Source organism: Phoxinus phoxinus (assembly GCF_949152265.1).
Source record: "Phoxinus phoxinus genome assembly, chromosome: 23".
Taxonomy (NCBI): domain Eukaryota; kingdom Metazoa; phylum Chordata; class Actinopteri; order Cypriniformes; family Leuciscidae; genus Phoxinus; species Phoxinus phoxinus.
Window position 1 is genome coordinate 24,686,588 of NC_136898.1, and position 26,220 is coordinate 24,712,807.

At 44.1% G+C, this 26,220-nt stretch overlaps 2 protein-coding genes and 1 long non-coding RNA gene across 3 annotated transcripts; 2 read left to right on the forward strand and 1 right to left on the reverse strand.

The window, feature by feature from the left end:
- Positions 1–1,132: 1,132 nt before the first annotated feature.
- On the reverse strand, positions 1,133–2,894 carry LOC306992044. Its single transcript, XR_013796209.1, has 3 exons — positions 2,514–2,894; positions 1,923–1,996; positions 1,133–1,648 (listed from the first exon to the last, which is right to left on the reverse strand). It is a non-coding gene; the product is annotated as an uncharacterized lncRNA (long non-coding RNA).
- Positions 2,895–9,416: 6,522 nt separating this feature from the next.
- On the forward strand, positions 9,417–19,103 carry LOC306991981 (uncharacterized protein). Its single transcript, XM_079600322.1, has 4 exons — positions 9,417–9,520; positions 9,610–9,678; positions 9,766–9,885; positions 9,983–19,103. The coding sequence occupies exons 1-4, from the start codon at positions 9,463–9,465 to the stop codon at positions 18,742–18,744; spliced, it is 9,009 nt and encodes a 3,002-aa protein (XP_079456448.1). The 5' UTR covers positions 9,417–9,462; the 3' UTR covers positions 18,745–19,103.
- A 5,882-nt stretch (positions 19,104–24,985) lies between these two features.
- Positions 24,986–26,185, forward strand: LOC306991743 (uncharacterized protein; the record flags this gene model as incomplete). The annotated part of the gene is made up of 4 exons (XM_079599874.1): positions 24,986–25,043; positions 25,133–25,198; positions 25,289–25,408; positions 25,506–26,185. 4 exons carry the CDS (start codon positions 24,986–24,988, stop codon positions 26,183–26,185), a joined length of 924 nt encoding a protein of 307 aa, XP_079456000.1.
- Positions 26,186–26,220: the final 35 nt, after the last annotated feature.

Here is a 26,220-nt window from a genome sequence, read left to right on the forward strand (position 1 = left end):
AATCATGAACAGAACAAAGCATGGAAATGAAAATTGGTTAAAATAAAACAGTACAGTAAGTCAAAGCAATATACCAAATCTGCAAAGTAAATCTTTAAACAAAAAGTAATGAAATGACAATACAAATAAAGAAGCTTATATGATCAGTTCAAAGTTGTAGATTCCCTGGGTAAGTATGGATTCACTACAATGAAAGTTAATTGTCAATGATGTTTAGTATTATGTCCAAATTCCTCAATGGCAAGAAAAATAGACCTTCAAGTGCCCAAATAGTCCACAAAAATAAGATCCACAGAGATAATTAGTTAAATGCTGTGATAATTTACTTTGTTTGACTCTTTTGTAAATGGTCTGGTTTAATAGAAAAATCATATAAAAAAAAATATTTAAAAAATCATATAATCTGATGTGTTTATAAAGATACGGAAAGATACATGTTGCAATAGTGATTTTTCAACCAACCAATGAGTGCACGGGAATGTTAACGAGCAGATCATCTGTCACTAATTTCTCTGTAACAAGAACCCAGGTGATGAAAATCTGTATTATCTTAAAAGCTCTTGCTTAAAGCATGTTTTTAGAAAGCATAGATAGAATGGTGATTGGCTGCGTTCCAAACCGCATACTCAATGAGTAGGTACTTAATTTCAATAAGTACTTACTTAACGAGCGCTAAAAGAGTAGGTACTTTATAGCCAAATCTCGTTAAGTATGAATGCGAACCGGACATCTGCCATGTTGACGTTATCATGTGACCTACGACGCGTTATCACAAGTGCAACAACTTAAAAGATTTGAACGACACGTTTAATTCATCTATCTGTAAATATCTTGATATTGATTAAACTTGCTCATTTTATGGTCTTTTTAAAGAAACTGCTGCCCATTTATTTTGAGAATACATTTAGGGTTGATTTAAGTTCTTATATTTAACCCTACTCATGTGACCCACCGTTTTATCCTTAACGATATTATTTATTTTTATTACGAAATCCCAAAATTGTCATCTCTTGAATATGTTGTTAATTTCTTTAGCCTATTTTATATCCAAACATTTTCATCCACAAGCAAAAGTGGCTTACCGTGACAAATCCTGACCGATACTTAATTATATTACTTTTTACTGAAAAAAATCAATAAAACAAACAAAATGTAATGTATGTCATATGACATAGCTATGCATGAATACACTCTAGATGTGTATATTGTGAACATATCTACATTTTCATTCAAACAATTAATTAAATAATGATATTTGATTTACTGACAACAATGATAAATATTAATAAAGGAGTAAATTAATGAATGAAAGTCACCATCACATAATAAACAAATGCAAGTCAACACATGAAACAAAGCTTTATTCAAACTACAATCATGTATATAGGCTACAGGCACTGAACCACATCTACTGCCATCTCAACACAGCGGTTCCCATTCTGCGGCTTTATTCTGATGAACCAGCGGACCGCCAGAGGTGAGCCGTGCCGGAGTGCCGGAGTTTGTTGCGTGATGTGTTGCGCTTCACGATCTGAGGCAATAAGGGCCGGTGGAGTGATGGAGGGTCTCGTCCATGGCACGATCTCCAGGATTCAGCTCTGTGCTCCTCATCCTCAGTGCTCACACCAGTCTGCTGACATTTCAGATCCTACAAAAATGCACAAACATAACACAAAAGCAGTAGTTTTAACAGCACAATGTCATTTGATTTCAGTATTATTTAGCAGACAAGAACACTTTTTTTCCACAAATGCCACCATCATCTTTCCTTGCAGGTCCTGCTCCACCACAACAGCTGAGCAGCAAATGCACAGAAATCAAGAATCAGAAAGGTGCTGTAATAACTCTGTTTGAAATTACAATAATTAAAATAAACTACAACTTAATATTTAAATTATTATTAATTTCTGTAGTATACTCACTCAAAGCCTTTGATGACAGCATCAGCTTCATGAGCCTCTCTCCACCGGATAAACCCACATCTGTTCTTCTGTCCCTGCAACATCCAGACAAGACTCCCATAACCTCTGTGATTTATGAGCTCAACACTACATTTACATGTTGAGGTTGTTTTAACTTTTTATCCAACATACATGTTCCTCAATTTATCAATAGTACTAATGGACAAATAAAATAGATAACTTATGTTTAGTTACTTTATAGATATGTTCTACATAATAGCACACATATCACTCAGATGGATATTTCATGTTGTGATGTGCTCTTCTGCAATACTTATAAAAGATGTTCCTGTCAGATGTAAATAGACGTTTAAAATAAGCGTCTTTAAGATGTTTATGGTTATGTAAATCCACGTTAGAGACGTAACTTACGTGTCCTTACTGCAGCTCCCGTCAGCTAGAGCTAACGTTATACATAATAAAACGTGTTTTTACAGCCAAATCACAATCATACTATACTGTCTAACTCCTTTACACCTTCAACAGTTAAAACGTTTACTCTATAGTAGTTTAACACATGCAATTTTAACACAAGGAACCGTGTTTACTCACATTTGAAACCCCGCGCGTCGCTGATCTCCGTGATGTTTGATAATGACGTATCCCCTCGCGTGGCCTCCTGGGATAGAAGAGTATCCACCGGTTGAGCACTCAAAAATCTGGCTGGAAGCAGTAAGCCATCCGGGAACTTCTCGCCTACTCTTTTATGAATACTGATGTTTCGAACATACTGCTTCCTTCACGTACTGTTTTCGCCTACTATATAGTAGGAAAGTAGGCATATTGGAACGCACTTAAGTCCGAATCTCGCGATAATTAGTACGTCACCCAGGTAATTCTCGCCTACTCTTTTGGATTCATACATACTTTTTCGCTCGCCTACTCTTTTTCCCATACTAAATAGTAGGGAAGTATGCGGTTTGGAATGCAGCCATTGTCTAATCTGTAATCAAGATGGCAGTTTCAAACTTTATGGTTTTGGTCTTTTTGTGTCACCAACTGGTGCTCAATGGTGAAGTTGTTTTTACCTAATTGTAATGTTTCAAATATGTTAAATACATATGTAACTTTTTCTTTTTTTAACCTTATATTTGTTTTCAGGATTTGCTTCTCCAGTTGGGCATCATTTATACCAGTCTGGCAAGCAAGTACGCTTGGAGAGCAAAGGTTTGTATGTAGTGGTTAACATTATGCCTTTTGTTTACACTGTTAAGTTTGAGGCCACTTCTTGTATTAAAGTTTCCTTTTGTTTTCCAGATGGTCCCTTGTCTTTTCATTGTGAGAACAAGCAAAATCCAACATGGCCAGTGGTAGTAAAGTGTAAAATGGCTGTTGAGATGTCTTTGCAGAATGCGTCTGGGCTGACTGTCCAAAAAGGTGACTTTAGTGCTGATGCTATGAGGTTGACATGGGCACCGTAAAAGAAAGATAACCTTAGTTTTTTTTCTTTTATAATATTTCTAATATTCTTTAGGCATTGATTGGAAGTTGACGGAATCCAACCCTCTTCCTGCTGAGGTTGATGAGAAGTTGACAGCATCTAGCCGTGTCCCAGCTGAAGTTGATGGGAAGTTGACAGCAACCAGCCATGTCCCAATTGAAGAAACTGGCCATATACTTCTTGAGGTTAATGGGAAGCTGATCACATCCAGCCATTTCCCAGCTGAAGATGATGGGAAGTTAATAGCGTCCAGCCGTGTCCCAACTGAAGTTGATGGGAAGCTGACAGAATCCAGCCGTATTCCTTCTCCGCAGTCCAGCCATGTCCCTGCTGAGGTAAATGGGCTGTTGACAGCATCCAGCCATGTCCCTGCTGAGTTAAATGGGCTGTTGACAGCATCCAGCCATGTCCCTGCTGAGGTTGATGGGCAGTTGACAGCATCTAGCAAAGTCCCAGCTGAATCATCTAGCCATGTCCCAGCTGAAGTTGATGAGAAATTGACAGCATCCAGCCATGTTCCAGCTGAAGAGTCCAGCTATGTACCTGCTGAGGTTGATGCGAAGCTGACAGCATCCAGCCATGTCCCAGTTGAAGTTGATGGGAAGCTTACTGAGACCAGCCATGTCCCTGCTGAGGTTGATGGGCAGTTGACATCATCCAGCCATGTCCCTGCTGAAGTTGATGGGCAGTTGACGGCATCCAGCCATGTCCCTTCTGATGTTAATGGGCAAGTGACAGCATCTAGCCATGTCCCTGTTGAAGTTGATGGGAAGCTTACTGAGACCAGCCATGTCCCTGCTGAGGTTGATGGGCAGTTGACAGCATCCAGCCATGTCCCTGCTGGTGTTAATGGGAAAGTGACAGCATCTAGCCATGTCCCTGTTGAAGTTGATGGGAAGCTTACTGAGACCAGCCATGTCCCTGCTGAGGTTGATGGGCAGTTGAAAGCATCCAGCCATGTCCCTGCTGAGGTTGATGGGCAGTTGACAGCATCCAGCCATGTCCCTGCTGAAGAGTCTAGCAATGTCCCTGTTGATGGGCAGTTGATAGCATCCAGCCATGTCCCTGTTTAAGTTGATGGGAAGCTTACTGAGACCAGCTATGTCCCTGCTGAGGTTGATGGGCAGTTGAGAGCATCCAGCCATGTCCCTGCTGAGGTTGATGGGCAGTTGACAGCATCTAGCCATGTCCCAGCTGAAGTTGATTGGAAATTGACAGCATCCAGCCATGTCCCTGCTGAGGTTGATGGACAGTTGACAGCATCCAGCCATGTCCCTGCTGAGGTTGATGGGCAGTTGACAGCATCTAGCCATGTCCCAGCTGAAATTGATTGGAAATTGACAGCATCCAGCCATGTCCCAGCTGAAGAGTCCAGCTATGTACCTGCTGAGGTTGATGCAAAGCTGACAGCATCCAGCCATGTCCCTGTTGAAGTTGATAGGAAGCTTACTGAGACCAGCCATGTCCCTGCTGAGGTTGATGGGCAGTTGACAGCATCCAGCCATGTCCCTGCTGAAGAATCTAGCAATGTCCCTGTTGATGGCATCCAGCCATGTCCCTGCTGAAGTTGATGGGAAGCTGACAGAATCCAGCCATGTCCCAGCTAAGGTTGATGGGCAGTTGAATACATCCAGTAATGTCCCTGCTACGGTTGATGGGAAGTTGACAGAATCCAGCCATGTCCCAGCTAAGGTTGATGGGCAGTTGACCGCATCCAGCCTTGTCCCCGCTGAGGTTGATAGGAAGTTGACCGCAACCAGCCTTGTCCCTGCTGAAGTTGTTGGGAAGTTGACCGCAACCAGCCTTGTCCCCGCTGAGGTTGATGGGCAGTTGACAGCATCCAGCCTTGTCCCCGCTGAGGTTGATGGGAAGTTGACTGCATCTAACAACGTCCCAGCTGAATCGTCTAGCCATGTCCCAGCTGAATTTGATGGGCAGTTGACGGCATCCAGCCATGTCCCTGCTGAAGTTGATGGGAAGCTGACAGAATCCCGCCATGACCCTGCTGAGGTTGATGGGCAGTTGACGGCATCCAGCTATGTCCCCACTGAAGTTGATGGGAAGCATTCAACATATTGCTAGCATCTAGCAATGTCCCAGCTGAAGAGTCCCACTATGTACCTGCTGAGGTTGATGGGCTGTTGACAGTATCCAGCCATGTCCCAGCTGAGGTTGATGGGCATTTGACAGCAGCCAGCCATGTCCCTGTTGAGGTTGATGGGCATTTGACAGCAACTAGCAATGTCCTAGCTGAAGAGTCCCGCTATGTACCTGCTGAGGTTGATGGGCTGTTGACAGCATCCAGCCATGTCCCTGTTGAGGTTGATGTTCAGTTGACCGCATCCGGCCATGTCCCTGCTGAGGTTGATGGGCAGTTGACCGCATTCGGCCATGTCCCTGCTGAGGTTGATGGGCAGTTGACCACATCCAGCCATGTCCCATCTGAAGTTGATGGGAAATTGACAGCATCCAGCCATGTCCCTGTTGAGGTTGATGGGCAGTTGACCACATCCAGCCATGTCCCATCTGAAGTTGATGGGAAATTGACAGCATCCAGCCATGTCCCTGTTGAGGTTGATGGGCAGTTGACCACATCCAGCCATGTCCCATCTGAAGTTGATGGAAAATTGACAGCATCCAGCCATGTCCCTGTTGAGGTTGATGGGCATTTGACAGCATCTAGCAAGTGTCCCGCTATGTACCTGATGAGGTTGATGGGCTGTTGACAGCATCCAGCCATTTCCCAGCTGAGGTTGATGGGCATTTGACAGCATCCAGCCATCTCCCAGCTGAGGTTGATGGGCATTTGACAGCATCCAACCATGTCCCTGCTGAGGTTAATGGAAAGCTCAATCAGACCAGCCATGTCTCCACTGATGTTGATGGGAAGTTGACAGTATCCAGCCAAGTCCCTGCTAAGGTTGATGGGCAGTTGACCAAATTTGACCAAATTCAATAAAACCAGTTTTCTTTCTGGAAAAGTTTTCCCCTCTTTTTATTTATCTTTTGCATAATGTTTCTTATTGAACATCTAATGTGTCTGAAATGATTCCAACAAGATTATTTTGTGCCATTATAAATGTACAAGCTTACTTTTCTATTTCCTATAATCTTTATTCTAAAGTGGTATTTACCAGAGTTAATCAAGAGGAAAACTTAAGCATCTTGGCTGTACATTTTACTTGTCAATGGTGTTTAGGGGGCATGAAAATTAGTTTTAAAGCGCAAGTTTTTGACAAGGAAACAGTTTTCATTTCTGTGCATATTTGTGAAAGCTAATGTCATGTGCCTGCATATTAAATGTTTGGAGTCATGCATGAGTACTTGGAACAATGGTGGATTAGAGGACTATTTTTGCACTACTCAATATATTGAGTTTATTAACGCTTCTCCAGCAAAGTGTAGATATACTGCACCACTAATACAACAAGTAAATAGATTTAAATGCTTATGTGTGCAGGCATGTAAAAGGCTTGCCAACTATTGGTCATGCTTCAGAATACAGCGTTATTAGTTGCTTTTGTGGATTCCTTCCCATTTTTAATACATTGTCAATAAAATGCACCTTAACTGCATTTATAGGAATTGGCACAATGCAGTTTTAAGTGGTTTGGGGTGAGTATTTCATGTTCCCGTGTAGAATGTGAAGTCACTTTTAAGTAGCCGTGACATGTTTTAAAGCCGCTTTACAGTGATAAGAAAATTATGCATTTTGGTGGTTGTTCAGCTGAAGTCACTCAATTCCGTTTGAAAGAATTATTAAACCAGTTAATTTCATCTGTAAAGCAGGTCTGCAAAAAAAAATCATCTAGCTGTTTAGTTCTCACACAACAGTGTCAGTTGAGTCCGATCAATAATATTGTTGAATATTAAGTGTCCCAAACTAAGCAAACCAGATGCGACAGTGGCAAGGAACTCCATCAGGTAACAGAATGGAGAAAAAACCTTGGGTGAAACCAGGCTCAGTCGGGGGGCCAGTTCTCCTCTGGCCAACGAACGAGCATGGTGTCAGTATGATTCAGGCTGCATCACAAGTCAGAGCTCAGATCGGAACAGAACATTCAAATATTAATTTACTTTTATCCTTTTACTCGAATATCGATTTATCACATCTGTATGGAGCTAAAGCTGGCCATAGGGTCTGTGTGGAGGACTTATCTGGTTCTTTTGGTCTCTGCTGATGTTCTGTGCCGATGACTGTCATGTCGACAAGGCCTTCAAAGGGATTGTCTAGTAGACACGGTCTCTGCTGACATTCAGGGCTGCGTTGTGGTTGTGTCTAGGCACAGGTCCACCATCAGATCTGGATTTGGAATGTATTGGCAGTGTATGTGAATAATAAATGGTACAATTCAGGACACATCTCTGTTAAAAAACAGCTTTGCACAATGGACATTGAACTGCTAATGATAAGCCTGCGACCATACTATATACCCAGGGAATTCTTGCATGTAATTGCATCTGCTGTATATGTCCTGCCTTCAGCTAACGCATATGTAGTGTGTGATGATATTCACAAGCACTTTGCTGATTTACAGCCTCTACATCCACATGCATTTATTTTAATAACTGGAGATTTTAACCATGTTTCTCTTGGGACTGTTTTACCAACCCAGTTTGTGACTTGCCCGACCAGAGACAATAAAACCTTGGATTTACTTTATGCAAATCAAAGCACCACCCCTCTTTCTTCATTGGGTAAATCTGATCACAACTTGGTGCATTTGTCATGTAGGTATAAACCACTTGTCCAGCAAGGCTTGTTCGACTTGAACCGGCGTTGCACAGGCCGATCGGTTAATGACATCAAAGTACCGTGAGAGCAATTCAAAAGTATAAGGAGCCGTCTACTTTCTATCCGCTCTCGCGGTACTTTGATGTCATTCACCGATCGGTCTGTGCAGAGCCGGTTCAAGTCGAACAAGGAAGAGAGGGGTGAGGTGAGCAGTTGCTCATTATTATTCAAAGTGACCGAAACGGGTCACTGTGAACAGCTGTTTTTAAGGAGGTAAAAAGGGTGTTGTTTTACACAACCATTTTGAGGAATTTTAACCAAAGTATGTTACAAACTTTACATGAAGACCCTAAAGAATCTAAATTCATTTTGATTCTCAAGTAAATGTATCTTAATTTAAGAATGTTAAGATGCTAAGAAAGAAAATAATTTTTTGCAGTGTAATATTCATGACAAACAACTTTGATTTGTGCACTGCTTGCAGAAGAGTGCTCTGGTAAAAGTAGCAACAGTACTATAACCACACTGTCCACGTAAACGACCACAGCTATTTAGCTTAAATCTGAAATAAAGGAGGGGCCCACCAACTATTAACTTAATGCTGATAACAACTATCTAAGTATATTCCCCAGTGTTTTGTCACAAACAATAAAGGCCAAAATGAAATGTTTATATCTTTATATAAATTGTTTTTCTTCGGTAGATCAGAAATCATGAACAGAACAAAGCATGAAAATGAAAATAAGTTTAAATAAAACAGTACAGTAAGTCAAAGCAATATACCAAATCTGCAAAGTAAATCTTTAAACAAAAAGTAATGAAATGACAATACAAATAAAGAAGCTTATATGATCAGTTCAGGGTTGTAGATTCCCTGGGTAAGTATGGATTCACTACAATGAAAGTTAATTGTCAATGATGTTTAGTATGATGTCCAAATTCCTCAATGGCAAGAAAAATAGACCTTCAAGTCCCCAAATAGTCCACAAAAATAAGATCCACAGAGATAATTAGTTAAATGCTGTGATACTGTGTTTGACTCTTTTGTAAATGGTCTGGTTTAATAGAAAAATCATATAAAAACAAAACAAAAAACAATCATATAATCTGATGTGTTTATAAAGATACGGAAAGATACATGTTGCAATAGTGATTTTTCAACCAACCAATGAGTGCACAGGACTGTTAACGAGCAGATCATCTGTCACTAATTTCACTGTAACAAGAACCCAGGTGATGAAAATCTGTGTTATCTTAAAAGCCCTTACTTGAAGCGTGTTTTAGACAGCATAGATAGAATGGTGATTGTTTAATCTGTAATCAAGATGGCAGTTGCAAACTTTATGGTTTTGGTCTTTTTGTGTCACCAACTGGTGCTCAATGGTGAAGTTGTTTTCACCTAATTGTAATGTTTCAAATATGTTAAATACATATGTAACTTTTTCTTTTTTTAACCTTATATTTGTTTTCAGGATTTGCTTCTCCAGTTGGGCGTCATTTATACCAGACTGGTATTGAGCAAGTACGCTTGGAGAGCAAAGGTTTGTATGTAGTGGTTAACATTATGCCTTTTGTTTACACTGTTAAGTTTGAGGCCACTTGTATTAAAGTTTCCTTTTGTTTTCCAGATGGTCCCTTGTCTTTTCCTTGTGAGAACAAGCAAAATCCATTATGGCCAGTGGTAGTAAAGTGTAAAATGGCTGTTGAGATGTCTTTGCAGAATGCATCTGGGCTGACTGTCCAAAAAGGTGACTTTAGTGCTGATGCTATGAGGTTGACATGGACACTGTAAAGGAAAGATAACCTCAGTTTTTTTTCTTTTATAATATTTCTATTATTCTTTAGGCATTGATTGGAAGTTGACGGAATCCAACCCCCTTCCTGCTGAGGTTGATGAGAAGTTGACAGCATCTAGCCGTGTCCCAGTTGAAGTTAATGGGAAGTTGACAGCAACCAGCCATGTCCCTGCTGATGTTTATGGGCAGTTGACAGCAACTAGGCATGTCCCAACTGAAGAAACTGGCCATATACCTGTTGAGTTTGATGGGAAGCTGATCACATCCAGCCGTGTCCCAAATGAAGTTGATGGGAAGCTGACAGAATCCAGCCGTATTCCTTCTCCGCAGTCCAGCCATGTCCCTGCTGAGGTAAATGGGCAGTTGACCGCATCCAGCCATGTCCCTGCTGAGGTTGATGGGCAGTTGACAGCATCTAGAAATGTCCCAGCTGAATCATCTAGCCATGTCCAAGCTGAAGTTGATGGGAAATTGACAGCATCCAGCCATGTCCCAGCTGAAGAATCCAGCTATGTACCTGCTGAGGTTGATGCGAAGCTGACAGCATCCAGCCATGTCCCTGTTGAAGTTGATGGGAAGCTTACTGAGACCAGCCATGTCCCTGCTGAGGTTGATGGGCAGATGACATCATCCAGCCATATCCCAGCTGAAGAGTCTAGAAATGTCCCTGTTGAGGTTAATGGGCAGTTGACAGCATCCAGCCATGTCCCTGCTGAGGTAGATGGGCAGTTGACGGCATCCAGCCATGTCCCTTCTGAGGTAAATGGGCAGTTGACCGCATCCAGCCATGTCCCTGCTGATGTTAATGGGCAGGTGACCGCATCTAGCCATGTCCCTGCTGAGGTTAATGGGCAGTTGAGAGCATCCAGCCATGTCCCTGCTGAGGTTGATGGGCAGTTGACAGCATCCAGCCATGTCCCTGCTGAGGTTGATGGGCAGTTGACAGCATCCAGCCATGTCCCTGCTGAGGTTGATGGGCAGTTGACAGCATCCAGCCATGTACCTGCTGAGGTTGATGGGCAGTTGACAGCATCCAGCCATGTCCCTGCTGAGGTTGATGGGCAGTTGACAGCATCCAGCCATGTCCCTGCTGAGGTTGATGGGCAGTTGACAGCATCCAGCCATGTCCCTGCTGAGGTTGATGGGCAGTTGAGAGCATCCAGCCATGTCCCTGCTGAGGTTGATGGGCAGTTGACAGCATCCAGCCATGTCCCTGCTGAGGTAGATGGGCAGTTGACGGCATCCAGCCATGTCCCTTCTGAGGTAAATGGGCAGTTGACAGCATCCAGCCATGTCCCTGCTGATGTTAATGGGCAGGTGACCGCATCTAGCCATGTCCCTGCTGAGGTTAATGGGCAGTTGAGAGCATCCAGCCATGTCCCTGCTGAGGTTGATGGGCAGTTGACAGCATCCAGCCATGTCCCTGCTGAGGTTGATGGGCAGTTGACAGCATCCAGCCATGTACCTGCTGAGGTTGATGGGCAGTTGACAGCATCCAGCCATGTCCCTGCTGAGGTTGATGGGCAGTTGACAGCATCCAGCCATGTCCCTGCTGAGGTTGATGGGCAGTTGACAGCATCTAGCAACGTCCCAGTCGAATCATCTAGCCATGTCCCAGCTGAAGAGTCCAGCTATGTACCTGCTGAGGTTGATGGGCAGTTGACAGCATCCAGCCATGTCCCTTCTGAGGTTGATGGGCAGTTGACAGCATCCAGCCATGTCCCTGCTGAGGTTGATGGGCAGTTGACAGCATCCAGCAATGTACCTGCTGAGGTTGATGGGCAGTTGACAGCATCTAACAACGTCCCAGCTGAATCGTCTAGCCATGTCTCAGCTGAGGAGTCCCGCTATGTACCTGCTGAGGTTGATGGACAGTTGACAGCATCTAGCAAAGTCCCAGCTGAATCGTCTAGCCATGTCCCAGCTGAGGTTGATGGGCTGTTGACGGCATCCAGCCATGTCCCAGCTAAGGTTGATGGACAATTGACCGCATCCAACCTTGTCCCCGCTGAGGTTGATGGGAAGTTGACCGCAACCAGCCTCGTCCCCGCTGAGGTTGTTGGGCAGTTGACAGCATCCAGCCATGTCCCTGCTGAAGTTGATGGGAAATTGACAGCATCCAGCCATGTCCCTGCTGGAGTTGATGGGAAGCTTACTGAGACCAGCCATGTCCCTGCTGAGGTTGATGGGCAGTTGACAGCATCAAGCTATGTCCCTGCTGAAGTTGATGGGAAGCTGACAGAATCCAGCCATCTCCCTGCTGAGGTTGATGGTCAGTTGAAAGCATCTAGCAACGTCCCAGCTGAATCGTCTAGCCATGTCCAAGCTGAAGTTGATGGGAAGCTCACTGAAGTCGATGGGAAGCTCACTGAGACAGCATCTAGCCATGTCCCTGTTGAGATTGATGGGAAGCTCACTGAGACCAGCCATGTCCCTGCTGAGATTGATGGGAAGCTCACTGAGACAGCATCCAGCCATGTCCCTGTTGAAGGGCAGTTGGCAGCATCCAGCCATGTCCCTGTTGAGGTAGATGGGCAGTTGACAGCATCCAGCCATGTCCCTGTTGAGGTTGAAGGGCAGTTGACAGCATCCAACCATGTCCCTGCTGAGGTTGATGGGAAGTTGACAGCATCTAACAATGTCCCAGCTGAATTGTCTAGCCATGTCCCAGCTGAACTTGATGGGAAATTGACAGCATCCAGCCATGTCCCTGTTGAGGTTGATGGGCAGTTGACTGCATCCAGCCATGTCCCAGCTGAAGAGTCCACAAATTTACCTACTGAGGTTGATAGGCAGTTGACAGCATCCAGCCATGTTCCTGCTGAGGTTGATGGGCAGTTGACCGCATCCAGCCATGTCCCTGCTGAAGTTGATGGGAAGCTGACAGAATCCAGCCATGCCCCCACTGAAGTTGATGGGAAGTTGATCGCATCCAGCCTTGTCCCCGCTGATGTTGATGGACAGTTGACAGCATCTAGTAATGTCCCAGCTGAATCGTGTAGCCATGTCCCAGCTGAAGTTGATGGGAAGTTGACTGCATCCAGCCTTGTCCCTGCTGAGGTTGATGGGCAGTTGACAGCATCCAGCCTTGTCCCCGCTGAGGTTGATGGGAAGTTGACCGCATCTAACAACGTCCCAGCTGAAGAGTCTCGCTATGTACCTGCTGGACAGTTGTCAGCATCCAGCCATGTCCCAGCTGAGGAGTCCAGCTATGTACCTGCTGATGTTGATGGACAGTTGACAGCATCTAGTAACGTCCCAGCTGAATCGTGTAGCCATGTCCCAGCTGAAGTTGATGGGAAATTGACAGAATCTAGCCATATCCCTGTTGAGGTTGTTGGGCTGTTGACAGCATCCACCCATGTCCCTGCTGTGGTTGATGGGAATCTCACTGAGACGGCATCTATCCATGTCCCTGCTGAGGTTGATGGGAAGTTGACCACATCCAGCCATGTCCCTGCTGAGGTTGATGGGAATTTGACAGCATCTAGCAACGTCCCAGCTGAATCGTCTAGCCATGTTCAAGCTGAAGTTGATAGGAAGCTCACTGAGACAGCATCTAGCCATGTCCCTGTTGAGATTGATGGGAAGCTCACTGAGACAGCATCTAGCCATGTCCCTGTTGAGATTGATGGGAAGCTCACTGAGACCAGCCATGTCCCTGCTGAGATTGATGGGAAGCTCACTGAGACAGCATCCAGCCATGTCCCTGTTGAGGTTGAAGGGCAGTTGACCACAACCAGCCATGTCCCTGTTGAGGTTGATGGGCAGTTGACAGCATCTAACAATGTCCCAGCTGAATTGTCTAGCCATGTCCCAGCTGAACTTGATGGGAAATTGACAGCATCCAGCCATGTCCCAGCTGAGGTTGATAGGCAGTTGACAGCATCCAGCCATGTCCCTGCTGAGGTTGATGGGCAGTTGACTGCATCCAGCCATGTCCCAGCTGAAGAGTCCACCTATTTACCTACTGAGGTTGATAGGCAGTTGACAGCATCCAGCCATGTACCTGCTGAAGTTGATGGGAAGCTTACTGAGGCCAGCCATGTTCCTGCTGAGGTTGATGGGCAGTTGACAGCATCCAGCCATGTCCCTGCTGAAGTTGATGGGAAGCTGACAGAATCCAGCCATGTCCCCACTGAAGTTGATGGGCAGTTGACAGCATCCAGCCTTGTCCCCGCTGAGGTTGATGGGAAGTTGACCGCATCTAACAACGTCCCAGCTGAATTGTCTAGCCATGTCCCAGCTGAACTTGATGGGCAGTTGACCGCATCCAGCCATGTCCCTGCTGAGGTTGATAAGAAGTTGACAGCATCTAGTCATGTCCCTGCTGAGGTTGATGGGAAGTTGACAGCATCTAGCAACGTCCGAGCTGAAGAGTCTCGCTATGTACCTGCTGAGGTTGATGGACAGTTGACAGCATCCAGTCATGTCCCTGCTGAGGTTGATGGGAAATTGACCGCATCTAGCAACGTCCCAGCTGAATCGTCTAGTCATGTCCCAGCTGAAGTTGATGGACAGTTGACCGCATCCAGCCATGTCCCTGTTGAGGTTAACGGGCAGTTGACCACATCCAGCCATGTCCCTGTTGAGGTTGATGGGCAGTTGACAGGATCCAGCCATGTCCCTGTTGAGGTTGATGGGCAGTTGACAGCATCTAGCAACGTCCCAGCTGAATCGTCTAGCCATGTCCAAGCTGAAGTTGATGGGAAGCTCACTGAAGTCGATGGGAAGCTCAATGAGACAGCATCTAGCCATGTCCCTGCTGAGATTGATGGGAAGCTCACTGAGACCAGCCATGTCCCTGCTGAGATTGATGGGAAGCTCACTGAGACCAGCCATGTCCCTGCTGAGATTGATGGGAAGCTCACTGAGACCAGCCATGTCCCTGCTGAGATTGATGGGAAGCTCACTGAGACAGCATCCAGCCATGTCCCTGTTGAAGGGCAGTTGGCAGCATCCAGCCATGTCCCTGTTGAGGTAGATGGGCAGTTGACAGCATCCAGCCATGTCCCTGTTGAAGGGCAGTTGGCAGCATCCAGCCATGTCCCCACTGAAGTTGAAGGGCAGTTGCCCACATCCAGTCTTGTCCCTGTTGAGGTTGATGGGCAGTTGACAGCATCCAGCCCTGTCCCCACTGAAGTTGATGGGCAGTTGAACGCATCCAGCCATGTCCCTGCTGAGGTTGATGGAAAGTTGACCACATCCAGCCATGTCCCTGCTGAGGTTGATGGGAATTTGACAGCATCTAGCAACGTCCCAGCTGAATCGTCTAGCCATGTTCAAGCTGAAGTCGATGGGAAGCTCACTGAGACAGCATCTAGCCATGTCCCTGTTGAGATTGATGGGAAGCTCACTGAGACAGCATCCAGCCATGTCCCTGTTGAAGGGCAGTTGGCAGCATCCAGCCATGTCCCTGTCGAGGTTGAAGGGCAGTTGACCACATCCAGCCATGTCCCTGTTGAGGTTGATGGGCAGTTGACAGCATCTAACAATGTCCCAGCTGAATTGTCTAGCCATGTCCCAGGTGAGGTTGATGGGCAGTTGACAGCATCCAGCCATGTCCCTGCTGAGGCTAATGGGAATCTCACTGAGACAGCATCTAGCCATGTCCCTGCTGAGGTTGATGGGAAGTTGACCACATCCAGCCATGTCTCTGCTGAGGTTGATGGGAATTTGACAGCATCTAGCAACGTCCCAGCTGAATTGTCTAGCCATGTTCAAGCTGAAGTTGATGGGAAGCTCACTGAGACAGCATCCAGCCATGTCCCTGTTGAGATTGATGGGAAGCTCACTGAGACAGCATCCAGCCATGTCCCTGTTGAAGGGCAGTTGGCAGCATCCAGCCATGTCCCTGTTGAGGTAGATGGGCAGTTGACAGCATCCAGCCATGTCCCTATTGAGGTTGATGGGCAGTTGACAGCATCTAACAATGTCCCAGCGGAATTGTCTAGCCATGTCCCAGCTAAACTTGATGGGAAATTGACAGCATCCAGCCATGTCCCTGCTGAGGTTGATGGGCAGTTGACTGCATCCAGCCATGTCCCAGCTGAAGAGTCCACCTATTTACCTACCGAGGTTGATAGGCACTTGACAGCATCCAGCCATGTCCCTGCTGAAGTTGATGGGAAGCTTACTGAGGCCAGCCATGTTCCTGCTGAGGTTGATGGGCAGTTGACAGCATCCAGCCATGTCCCTGCTGAAGTTGATGGGAAGCTGACAGAATCCAGCCATGTCCCCACTGAAGTTGATGGGAAGTTGACAGCATCCAGCCATGTCCCCACTGAAGTTGATGGGAAGTTGACCGCATCCAGCCTTGTCCCCGCTGAGGTTGATGGGCAGTTGACAGCATCCAGCCTTGTCCCCGCTGAGGTTGATGGGAAGTTGACCGCATCTAACAACGTCCCAGCTGAATTGTCTAGCCATGTCCCAGCTGAACTTGATGGGAAATTGACAGCATCTAGTCATGTCCCTGCTGAGGTTGATGGGAAGTTGACCGCATCTAGCAACGTCCGAGCTGAAGAGTCTCGCTATGTACCTGCTGAGGTTGATGGGAAATTGACCGCATCTAGCAACGTCCCAGCTGAATCGTCTAGCCATGTCCCAGCTGAAGTTGATGGACAGTTGACCGCATCCAGCCATGTCCCTGTTGAGGTTGATGGGAAGTTGACCGCATCCAGCCATGTCCCTGCTGAGGTTGATGGACAGTTGTCAGCATCCAGCCATGTCCCAGCTGAGGAGTCCCGCTATGTACCTGCTGAGGTTGATGGACAGATGATAGCATCTAGCAACGTCCCAGCTGAAGTTGATGGGAAATTGATCGCATCCAGTCATGTCCCTGTTGAGGTTGATGGGAAGCTCACTGAGACCAGCCATGTCCCTGCTGAGATTGATGGGAAGCTCACTGAGACAGCATCCAGCCATGTCCCTGTTGAAGGGCAGTTGGCAGCATCCAGCCATGTCCCTGTTGAGGTAGATGGGCAGTTGACAGCATCCAGCCATGTCCCTATTGAGGTTGATGGGCAGTTGACAGCATCTAACAATGTCCCAGCGGAATTGTCTAGCCATGTCCCAGCTGAACTTGATGGGAAATTGACAGCATCCAGCCATGTCCCAGCTGAGGTTGATGGGCAGTTGACAGCATCCAGCCATGTCCCTGCTGAGGTTGATGGGCAGTTGACTGCATCCAGCCATGTCCCAGCTGAAGAGTCCACCTATTTACCTACCGAGGTTGATAGGCAGTTGACAGCATCCAGCCATGTCCCTGCTGAAGTTGATGGGAAGCTTACTGAGGCCAGCCATGTTCCTGCTGAGGTTGATGGGCAGTTGACCGCATCCAGCCATGTCCCTGCTGAAGTTGATGGGAAGCTGACAGAATCCAGCCATGTCCCCACTGAAGTTGATGGGAAGTTGACAGCATCCAGCCATGTCCCCACTGAAGTTGATGGGAATTTGACCGCATCCAGCCTTGTCCCCGCTGAGGTTGATGGGCAGTTGACAGCATCCAGCCTTGTCCCCGCTGAGGTTGATGGGAAGTTGACCGCATCTAACAACGTCCCAGCTGAATTGTCTAGCCATGTCCCAGCTGAACTTGATGGGAAATTGACAGCATCCAGCCATGTCCCTGCTGAGGTTGATGGAAAGTTGACAGCATCTAGTCATGTCCCTCGTGAGGTTGATGGGAAGTTGACAGCATCTAGCAACGTCCGAGCTGAAGAGTCTCGCTATGTACCTGCTGAGGTTGATGGGAAATTGACCGCATCTAGCAACATCCCAGCTGAATCGTCTAGCCATGTCCCAGCTGAAGTTGATGGACAGTTGACCGCATCCAGCCATGTCCCTGTTGAGGTTGATGGGAAGTTGACCGCATCCAGCCATGTCCCTGCTGAGGTTGATGGACAGTTGTCAGCATCCAGCCATGTCCCAGCTGAGGAGTCCTGCTATGTACCTGCTGAGGTTGATGGACAGATGATAGCATCTAGCAACGTCCCAGCTGAAGTTGATGGGAAATTGATCGCATCCAGTCATGTCCCTGTTGAGGTTGATGTGAAGTTGACCGAATCCAGCCATGTCCCTGTTGAGGTTGATGGGCAGTTGGCAGCATCCAGCCATGTCCCTGTTGAGGTTGATGGGAAGCTTACTGAGACCAGCCATGTTCCTGCTGAGGTTGATGGGCAGTTGACAGCATCCAGCCATGTCCCTGCTGTAGTTGATGGGAAGCTGACAGAATCCAGCCATGTCCCCGCTGAAGTTGATGGGAAGTTGACCGCATCCAGCCATGTCCCCGCTGAAGTTGATGGGAAGTTGACCGCATCCAGCCTTGTCCCCGCTGAGGTTGATGGGCAGTTGACCGCATCTAGTCATATCCCTGTTGATGGGCAGTTGGCAGCATCCAGCCATGTCCCTGTTGATGGGCAGTTGGCAGCATCCAGCCATGTCCCTGTTGAGGTTGATGGCCAGTTGACCACATCCAGCCATGTCCCTGTTGAGGTTGATGGCCAGTTGACAGCATCCAGCCATGTCCCTGTTGAGGTTGATGGCCAGTTGACAGCATCCAGCCATGTCCCTGTTGAGGTTGATGGCCAGTTGACAGCATCCAGCCATGTCCCTGTTGAGGTTGATGGCCAGTTGACAGCATCCAGCCATGTCCCTGCTGAGGTTAATGTGAAGCTGACTGAGACCAGCCATGTCTCCACTGATGTTGATGGGAAGTTGACAGCATCCAGCCAAGTCCCTGCTAAGGTTGATGGGCAGTTGACCAAATTTGCCAGACTTTTGAGCAGAAGCACATTTAGAGATAAAAAGATCTAACTTTCAGACCTTGATTTTATTCAATAAAACCAGTTTTCTTTCTGGAAAAGTTTTCCCCTCTTTTTTTTATCTTTTGCATAATGTTTCTTAATGAACATCTAATGTGTCTGAAACTATTCCAACAAGATTTTGTGCCATTATAAATGTGTATGCTTGCTTTTCTATTTCCTATAATCTTTATTCTAAAGTGGTATTTACCTGAGTTAATCAAAAGAGGAAAACTTAAGCATCTTGGCTGTTCATTTTAATTGTCAATGGTGTTTAGTGGGTGTGAAAATGAGTTTTAAAGCGCAAGTTTTTGAAAAAGAAACATTTTTCATTTCTGTGCATATTTGTGAAAGCTAATGTCATGTGCCTGCATATTAAATGTTCAAAGTCATGCATGAGTACTTGGAACAATGGTGGACTAGAGGACTATTTTTGCACTGCTCAATATATAGTTTATTAATGCTTCTCCAGCAAAGTGTAGATATACTGCACCACTATATTGTTTTACCAACCCAGTTTGTGACTTGCCCGACCAGAGACAATAAAACTTGGATTTACTTTATGCAAATCAAAGTGAAGCTTATAGTGCCACCCCTCTTTCTTCGTTGTAAATCTGATCACAACTTGGTGCATTTGTCATGTAGGTATAAACCATTTGTCCAGCAACAGCCAGTTGTGACGAGAACAATAAGAAAATGGATGATGGAGGGGAGTGATGCTTTAAAGTGTAACTGTTGCCAAAATTGAATCTAGGCTTTTTTTGTTAAACTTTCATGTAAAAGCATAATTAGAATGGAAACGCCACTTTTAAGATTGACCGTATTTTCGTTTTAGGTCAAAATGCCTTTTGAATGGGAGTGCATGGGGCACTTCTATGATAGCATCAAAATCTCTATTTTTAAAACACTAAGGCGGCTCGACACAACCAGAGATGGGGACTCGAGTTTGAGACTCGGACTCGAGTGCGACTTAAGTCGCACACACAGTGACTTCAGACTCGACTTGAGACTCGTTCTCGAAAGACTTCAGACTCGACTCGGACTCGAGCTGCGGGACTCGTGAACAATGTTTATTTTTAGGAAACGTCTGATGAGCTCGCTGTTATTCCCCTCCTTCCGTTACCTATAACCTGCCTACGTAACACTATATCTGCTGCTCGCGGCCACACATGAGAGGACAACAAACATCGACTGCACCGGCCGCTGCTGTGCCATTCATCGTAAGCTGGGTTTAAAAACTTTCACCTCAAACAGAATTTTCACCTCAAACAGAAGGCACAAATCCTTTCTTTAAAGTGAATTTCGTTTTGTATTAATTGTATCTTAATTTTAATCAATGTTTCATCAACCAATTGCCTGGATTTAGTAAATAAGAAGTAAATATAGCAGACAATATAATCACGACACGGAGGCGCCTGCGCGTGAACTGGAGCGCGTCTCATAAATTAATCGAAACTCAGCGTATAAGGTAGGCTAGTCTACTTCACAGACCTGAAAAATATATCTATATTGAAATGTTTACTTTTAAACAGAACAATTCAAAACGAAAGAAAACAGACTGCTCTCTGCTTATGTAATCCGTAGCCTATTTCTCTCTGGCGCATTCACTACTGCGAAGATCGCGAGTCAGCATCGTCAACTTCATCTTTATTAATAAACTTCATCTTTATTATACTTTATTTATAATAAAGTATAAATGTATACTTGCTATATTTGACATATTCATAATCATTGCTTTTGCTGGTTCTTTGAGCTTTTAGGTGCTTTATCAGCAGCGCCGCCGCCGAACGCGTCACCACCGCATTAAAAACATGATTGCGTGATGAAAACATGATGAAAAACACCATCTAAACATAGCCTAACTGCTTAGAAAGAAAACACAGAACAAATAGAGTAGCCTAATGCGCACACGTCCATCTCGCGAATGTACAGTCTTCTTCATGCCATCATCACCCATTAGCCGCTTTTCCACTGGCCAGCGCGACCACCGAGGCCGAAACTCCTGTAAAAAATAAATCGCTACAAATATATCAGACGCTGCCATTTAGTCTTTATTTAAAAACCACGAACAGGTAACTTAGCCTACTTGCATTTTTCATTCGTTAATGTCTCGCGGTCTTTTTTCTTTTCTTTTTTTGAACAAGTACAACTAAAAGTGTGTTGTAATGCAAGCGTTACTGAACATTTAACGAGTAAAATATTACTGAAAATTGATTAGTAATGCCTTACACTACTGCGTTACAGCAAAAAGTAATATTGTAATGCATTACTTTTGTAACGCGTTACTCCCAACACTGCATATTACTTTGATCCTTATATATGGATATGCAGTGTTCTGCATATGCAGCCTGGATGGGTCGCTGTACGTGATGCAACACTTATTTAACCAAAAGAGACTTGAGACTTGACTTGGACTCTAGCTCAAAGACTTGAGACTTGATTTGGACTCTAGCTCGGAGACTTGAGACTTGACTTGGACTCTAGCTCTGAGACTTGAGACTTGACTTGGACTCTAGCTCTGAGACTTGTGAGCATCTCTGGACACAACATAAAACTGTGCTTGAAGTATCACCAGGGGCTCTATACATGTACTTGAGCATTGACAACATTGTTTGTGTACACAAAGTTTACTAAAAAGAAAGGTTTTGAACAACTCACTGTAGCTGTTGTTCTTCCCGGCCGCCGGCATTTTGTCAGTCAAAAATAGTCGATCTGTATCACTGAATCATTTCATTATTATATGAGGATCCTTTTTCAAATACAAGGTCAATATTGATTTTTACTAACGACAAAAAAACGAATTATCCGTGAATTTATATGGATCTAAGCTTTAGGAGCTTTCCATCTTTACTCTCCTCCCTGTTACGTTGCATTCGGAGATCGACTACTTTTGACTGACAAAATTCCAGCCACCGGAAACACTCACTGATAAAGTGAGTCATACAAAACCTCTCTTTTTTTTAAACTCTGTGTACACAAACAATGAATTCAATGCTCAAGTTCATGTGTAGAGCCCCTGGTGATTTTGATGCTATCATAGAAGTGCCCCATGCACTCCAATTCAAAAAGGCATTTTGACCTAAAACAAAAATACTCTCAATCTTAAAAGTGGCGTTTCCATTCTAATTATGCTTTTACACAAAAGTTTAACTCGGGTAGATAAGCAAAAAGAGGCTAGGTTAAATTTTGGCAACAGTTACCCTTTTGACTGGAATGTTCTATGTGATATTATGAACGGTCATGATATTAATGACACTTATTGTGTCACTGGATATATAAACTTCTGTGTGGACAGTGTTATACCAACAACAACTGTATGCTCTTTCCCAAATAACAAACAGTGGGTCACCAGTCACCAGTCAGACTCTTCAAACAATTGCCTCAAACCCATTTTACCTGTGCTCAAAATCACACAATGGTTTCCCCTCTGAAGGATCCCTTTACCACTCTACAGATAAAGTGTTGTATAGATCATTTTGGTTTCGCGTATCTACCCCGGAGTGATAAAATTCTGTTTCAAAATTTTAAGGCCAGACAAGTAGTTTGTTAAGGCTTGGTTTGTAGGGAATTACAAACCTGCTCACATATATTCAAATACGCATAACTATAGAATTAATTCTTAATGCGGACGTGAGCGCCATCAGTGTTTCTCACAGGTTCGCGTTTAAAGTCTGTGTAGAGAGACCGGTGTCGTCTTAGCGGCCCCTAATTTAATAACTAATGATCCTTGCGACGGAAGTGAATCAATCAAAACTAACTTTAGCTGGAAAATATCTTTATTCAAGAATCGCTATAAAGCCAAAACAATCTGTTACCTTAAATTATCCGTTTATCATTGTAAAGCCGCTTTGAGACAATCATTGTTAAAAGCGCTAAATAAATGAAGATGGCTTGACTTGACTTCAGATCAATATATAAACACTGCAGATCATTCATTAGACACTACATCCAAAAATCGGAGAACACAGAATCCAAAGCATGCAGTTACAGAAAAAAGTATATTGAAACAAAGTAAACAAATTTTGCAATAACGTAAAAATATCTAGTAATGACAAATTACAGTAGTAAGGTGAATAAATTGTATACTGTATGCACTGCAAGTATAGTACTGTACTGAATATTGTATAGCAGGCCTATCGAATGTCTGTATATTCAGCACTTGCATACTGTAAAAATACAGTAACCCAACTGCAAAAGCCAAAAATGTTAAAGTAAAAAACTCTAAATGAAAAGCATGTTACAGTAAAGTACACTCAGAAGAGTTGTGCAACTGCAAAATCAAGGTCAGTGAGAGAGATTTAAAAATGCTCCTGAAACTCAGTGCCCGGTGCATACGGCACCTTAGTGACTGTTCTGACCACAACGTGCCTGAAGACTTGCTCTAAAACAACACCAGTCAGTAGAAATGCAGGATCTGGCTAGGACCAGACTAGGACCAGATTTCTGCCGTGGTGCCATGGCCATCTCAGGACTGGAGTCTAAAGCCAATGCTGAAGCAGTATTGTGTGCTTCACAACCCCTGTGGCTTGACTGTTGTAACGACTGAGACAAATTAGACACAATTATTTGTTATAGCTAACAAATAATATTTAAAACTCACTCTGGGATCTCTGGTCCCATCCCCCGACAAAGGCCAGAAGGGTCTTTGGTTACCATGACTACGATCAGATAAGTTGGTTTCATAGCTGTTAAAAATGTGGTCAGAACCTCGACCATATGTCCTACAGACATTAAAACAGACTTTCCTGCATTCATTTATCGATGAACTGATCTATAAACGAGCATGCATCCCAGAACATTTTTGTGAACGATTTACTGTCTTGTGTAATGTCTTTTAATACTATTATTTTGTTGATGCTATGTATTTTACAATAGAATCAATGGTCACCTATACCATGTTTGGTCTCTATAAATTGGTGATTTGAAGATCTAAATTATGTGTACATGATATGTCGATCATATTAGTATTACAAGAATCTTTCTTAGTTTCTTCACCAGAAACCAATCCAGCTGCCCGTGCAAATGAGCACGATTAAAACAAGGATTCATAAATCAACCACAGAGGAATTCTCCCGCTTGGAAATTCCACCCTTCTCATTGATCAAGCAAACCCGGAGAGGTGTGGTTTTTCGCAGGCTTTATTAGAGACAAATTCACAGTGACCGCTCTCTCTTGTTTCTGGCCTTCGCTGCTGCTATCTTCGGGTTGATGTCTGTGGGGACCTTCCTGTGAGAGGCTGAGACTAAGAAAAGAAATGTGTCTTGTATCAGACAAGACTTGATTTAAGAATGTTTAGATACTAAGAAAGAAAATAATTTTTAGCAGTGTAATATTCATGACAAACAACTTTGATTTGTGCACTGCTAGCAGAAGAGTGCTCTGGTAAAAGTAGCAACAGTACTATAACCACACTGTCCACGTAAACGACCACAGCTATATAGCCTAAATCTGAAATAAAGGAACTTTATTTATTTATAGTATACAGTCACTTATTTATAAGGAACACCAACTATTAACTTAATCCTGATAACAACTATCTAAGTATATTCCCCAGTGTTTTGTCACAAACAATAAAGGCCAAAATTAAATGTTTATATCTTTATATAAATTGTTTTTCTTCGGTAGATCAGAAATCATGAACAGAACAAAGCATGGAAATGAAAATTGGTTAAAATAAAACAGTACAGTAAGTCAAAGCAATATACCAAATCTGCAAAGTAAATCTTTAAACAAAAAGTAATGAAATGACGATACAAATAAAGAAGCTTATATGATCAGTTCAAAGTTGTAGATTCCCTGGGTAAGTATGGATTCACTACAATGAAAGTTAATTGTCAATGATGTTTAGTATTATGTCCAAATTCCTCAATGGCAAGAAAAATAGACCTTCAAGTGCCCAAATAGTCCACAAAAATAAGATCCACAGAGATAATTAGTTAAATGCTGTGATAATTTACTTTGTTTGACTCTTTTGTAAATGGTCTGGTTTAATAGAAAAATCATATAAAAAAATAAAATAAAAAAAATCATATAATCTGATGTGTTTATAAAGATACGGAAAGATACATGTTGCAATAGTGATTTTTCAACCAACCAATGAGTGCACGGGAATGTTAACGAGCAGATCATCTGTCACTAATTTCTCTGTAACAAGAACCCAGGTGATGAAAATCTGTATTATCTTAAAAGCTCTTGCTTAAAGCATGTTTTTAGAAAGCATAGATAGAATGGTGATTGTCTAATCTGTAATCAAGATGGCAGTTTCAAACTTTATGGTTTTGGTCTTTTTGTGTCACCAACTGGTGCTCAATGGTGAAGTTGTTTTTACCTAATTGTAATGTTTCAAATATGTTAAATACATATGTAACTTTTTCTTTTTTTAACCTTATATTTGTTTTCAGGATTTGCTTCTCCAGTTGGGCATCATTTATACCAGTCTGGCAAGCAAGTACGCTTGGAGAGCAAAGGTTTGTATGTAGTGGTTAACATTATGCCTTTTGTTTACACTGTTAAGTTTGAGGCCACTTCTTGTATTAAAGTTTCCTTTTGTTTTCCAGATGGTCCCTTGTCTTTTCATTGTGAGAACAAGCAAAATCCAACATGGCCAGTGGTAGTAAAGTGTAAAATGGCTGTTGAGATGTCTTTGCAGAATGCGTCTGGGCTGACTGTCCAAAAAGGTGACTTTAGTGCTGATGCTATGAGGTTGACATGGGCACCGTAAAAGAAAGATAACCTTAGTTTTTTTTCTTTTATAATATTTCTAATATTCTTTAGGCATTGATTGGAAGTTGACGGAATCCAACCCTCTTCCTGCTGAGGTTGATGAGAAGTTGACAGCATCTAGCCGTGTCCCAGCTGAAGTTGATGGGAAGTTGACAGCAACCAGCCATGTCCCAATTGAAGAAACTGGCCATATACTTCTTGAGGTTGATGGGAAGCTGATCACATCCAGCCATTTCCCAGCTGAAGATGATGGGAAGTTAATAGCGTCCAGCCGTGTCCCAACTGAAGTTGATGGGAAGCTGACAGAATCCAGCCGTATTCCTTCTCCGCAGTCCAGCCATGTCCCTGCTGAGGTAAATGGGCTGTTGACAGCATCCAGCCATGTCCCTGCTGAGTTAAATGGGCTGTTGACAGCATCCAGCCATGTCCCTGCTGAGGTTGATGGGCAGTTGACAGCATCTAGCAAAGTCCCAGCTGAATCATCTAGCCATGTCCCAGCTGAAGTTGATGAGAAATTGACAGCATCCAGCCATGTTCCAGCTGAAGAGTCCAGCTATGTACCTGCTGAGGTTGATGCGAAGCTGACAGCATCCAGCCATGTCCCAGTTGAAGTTGATGGGAAGCTTACTGAGACCAGCCATGTCCCTGCTGAGGTTGATGGGCAGTTGACATCATCCAGCCATGTCCCTTCTGATGTTAACCCCCTGGGGTCGGCAATCACGCCGGCGTGATTTGCGCGTTTTTTTTCACATAGCAGCTGAATAAA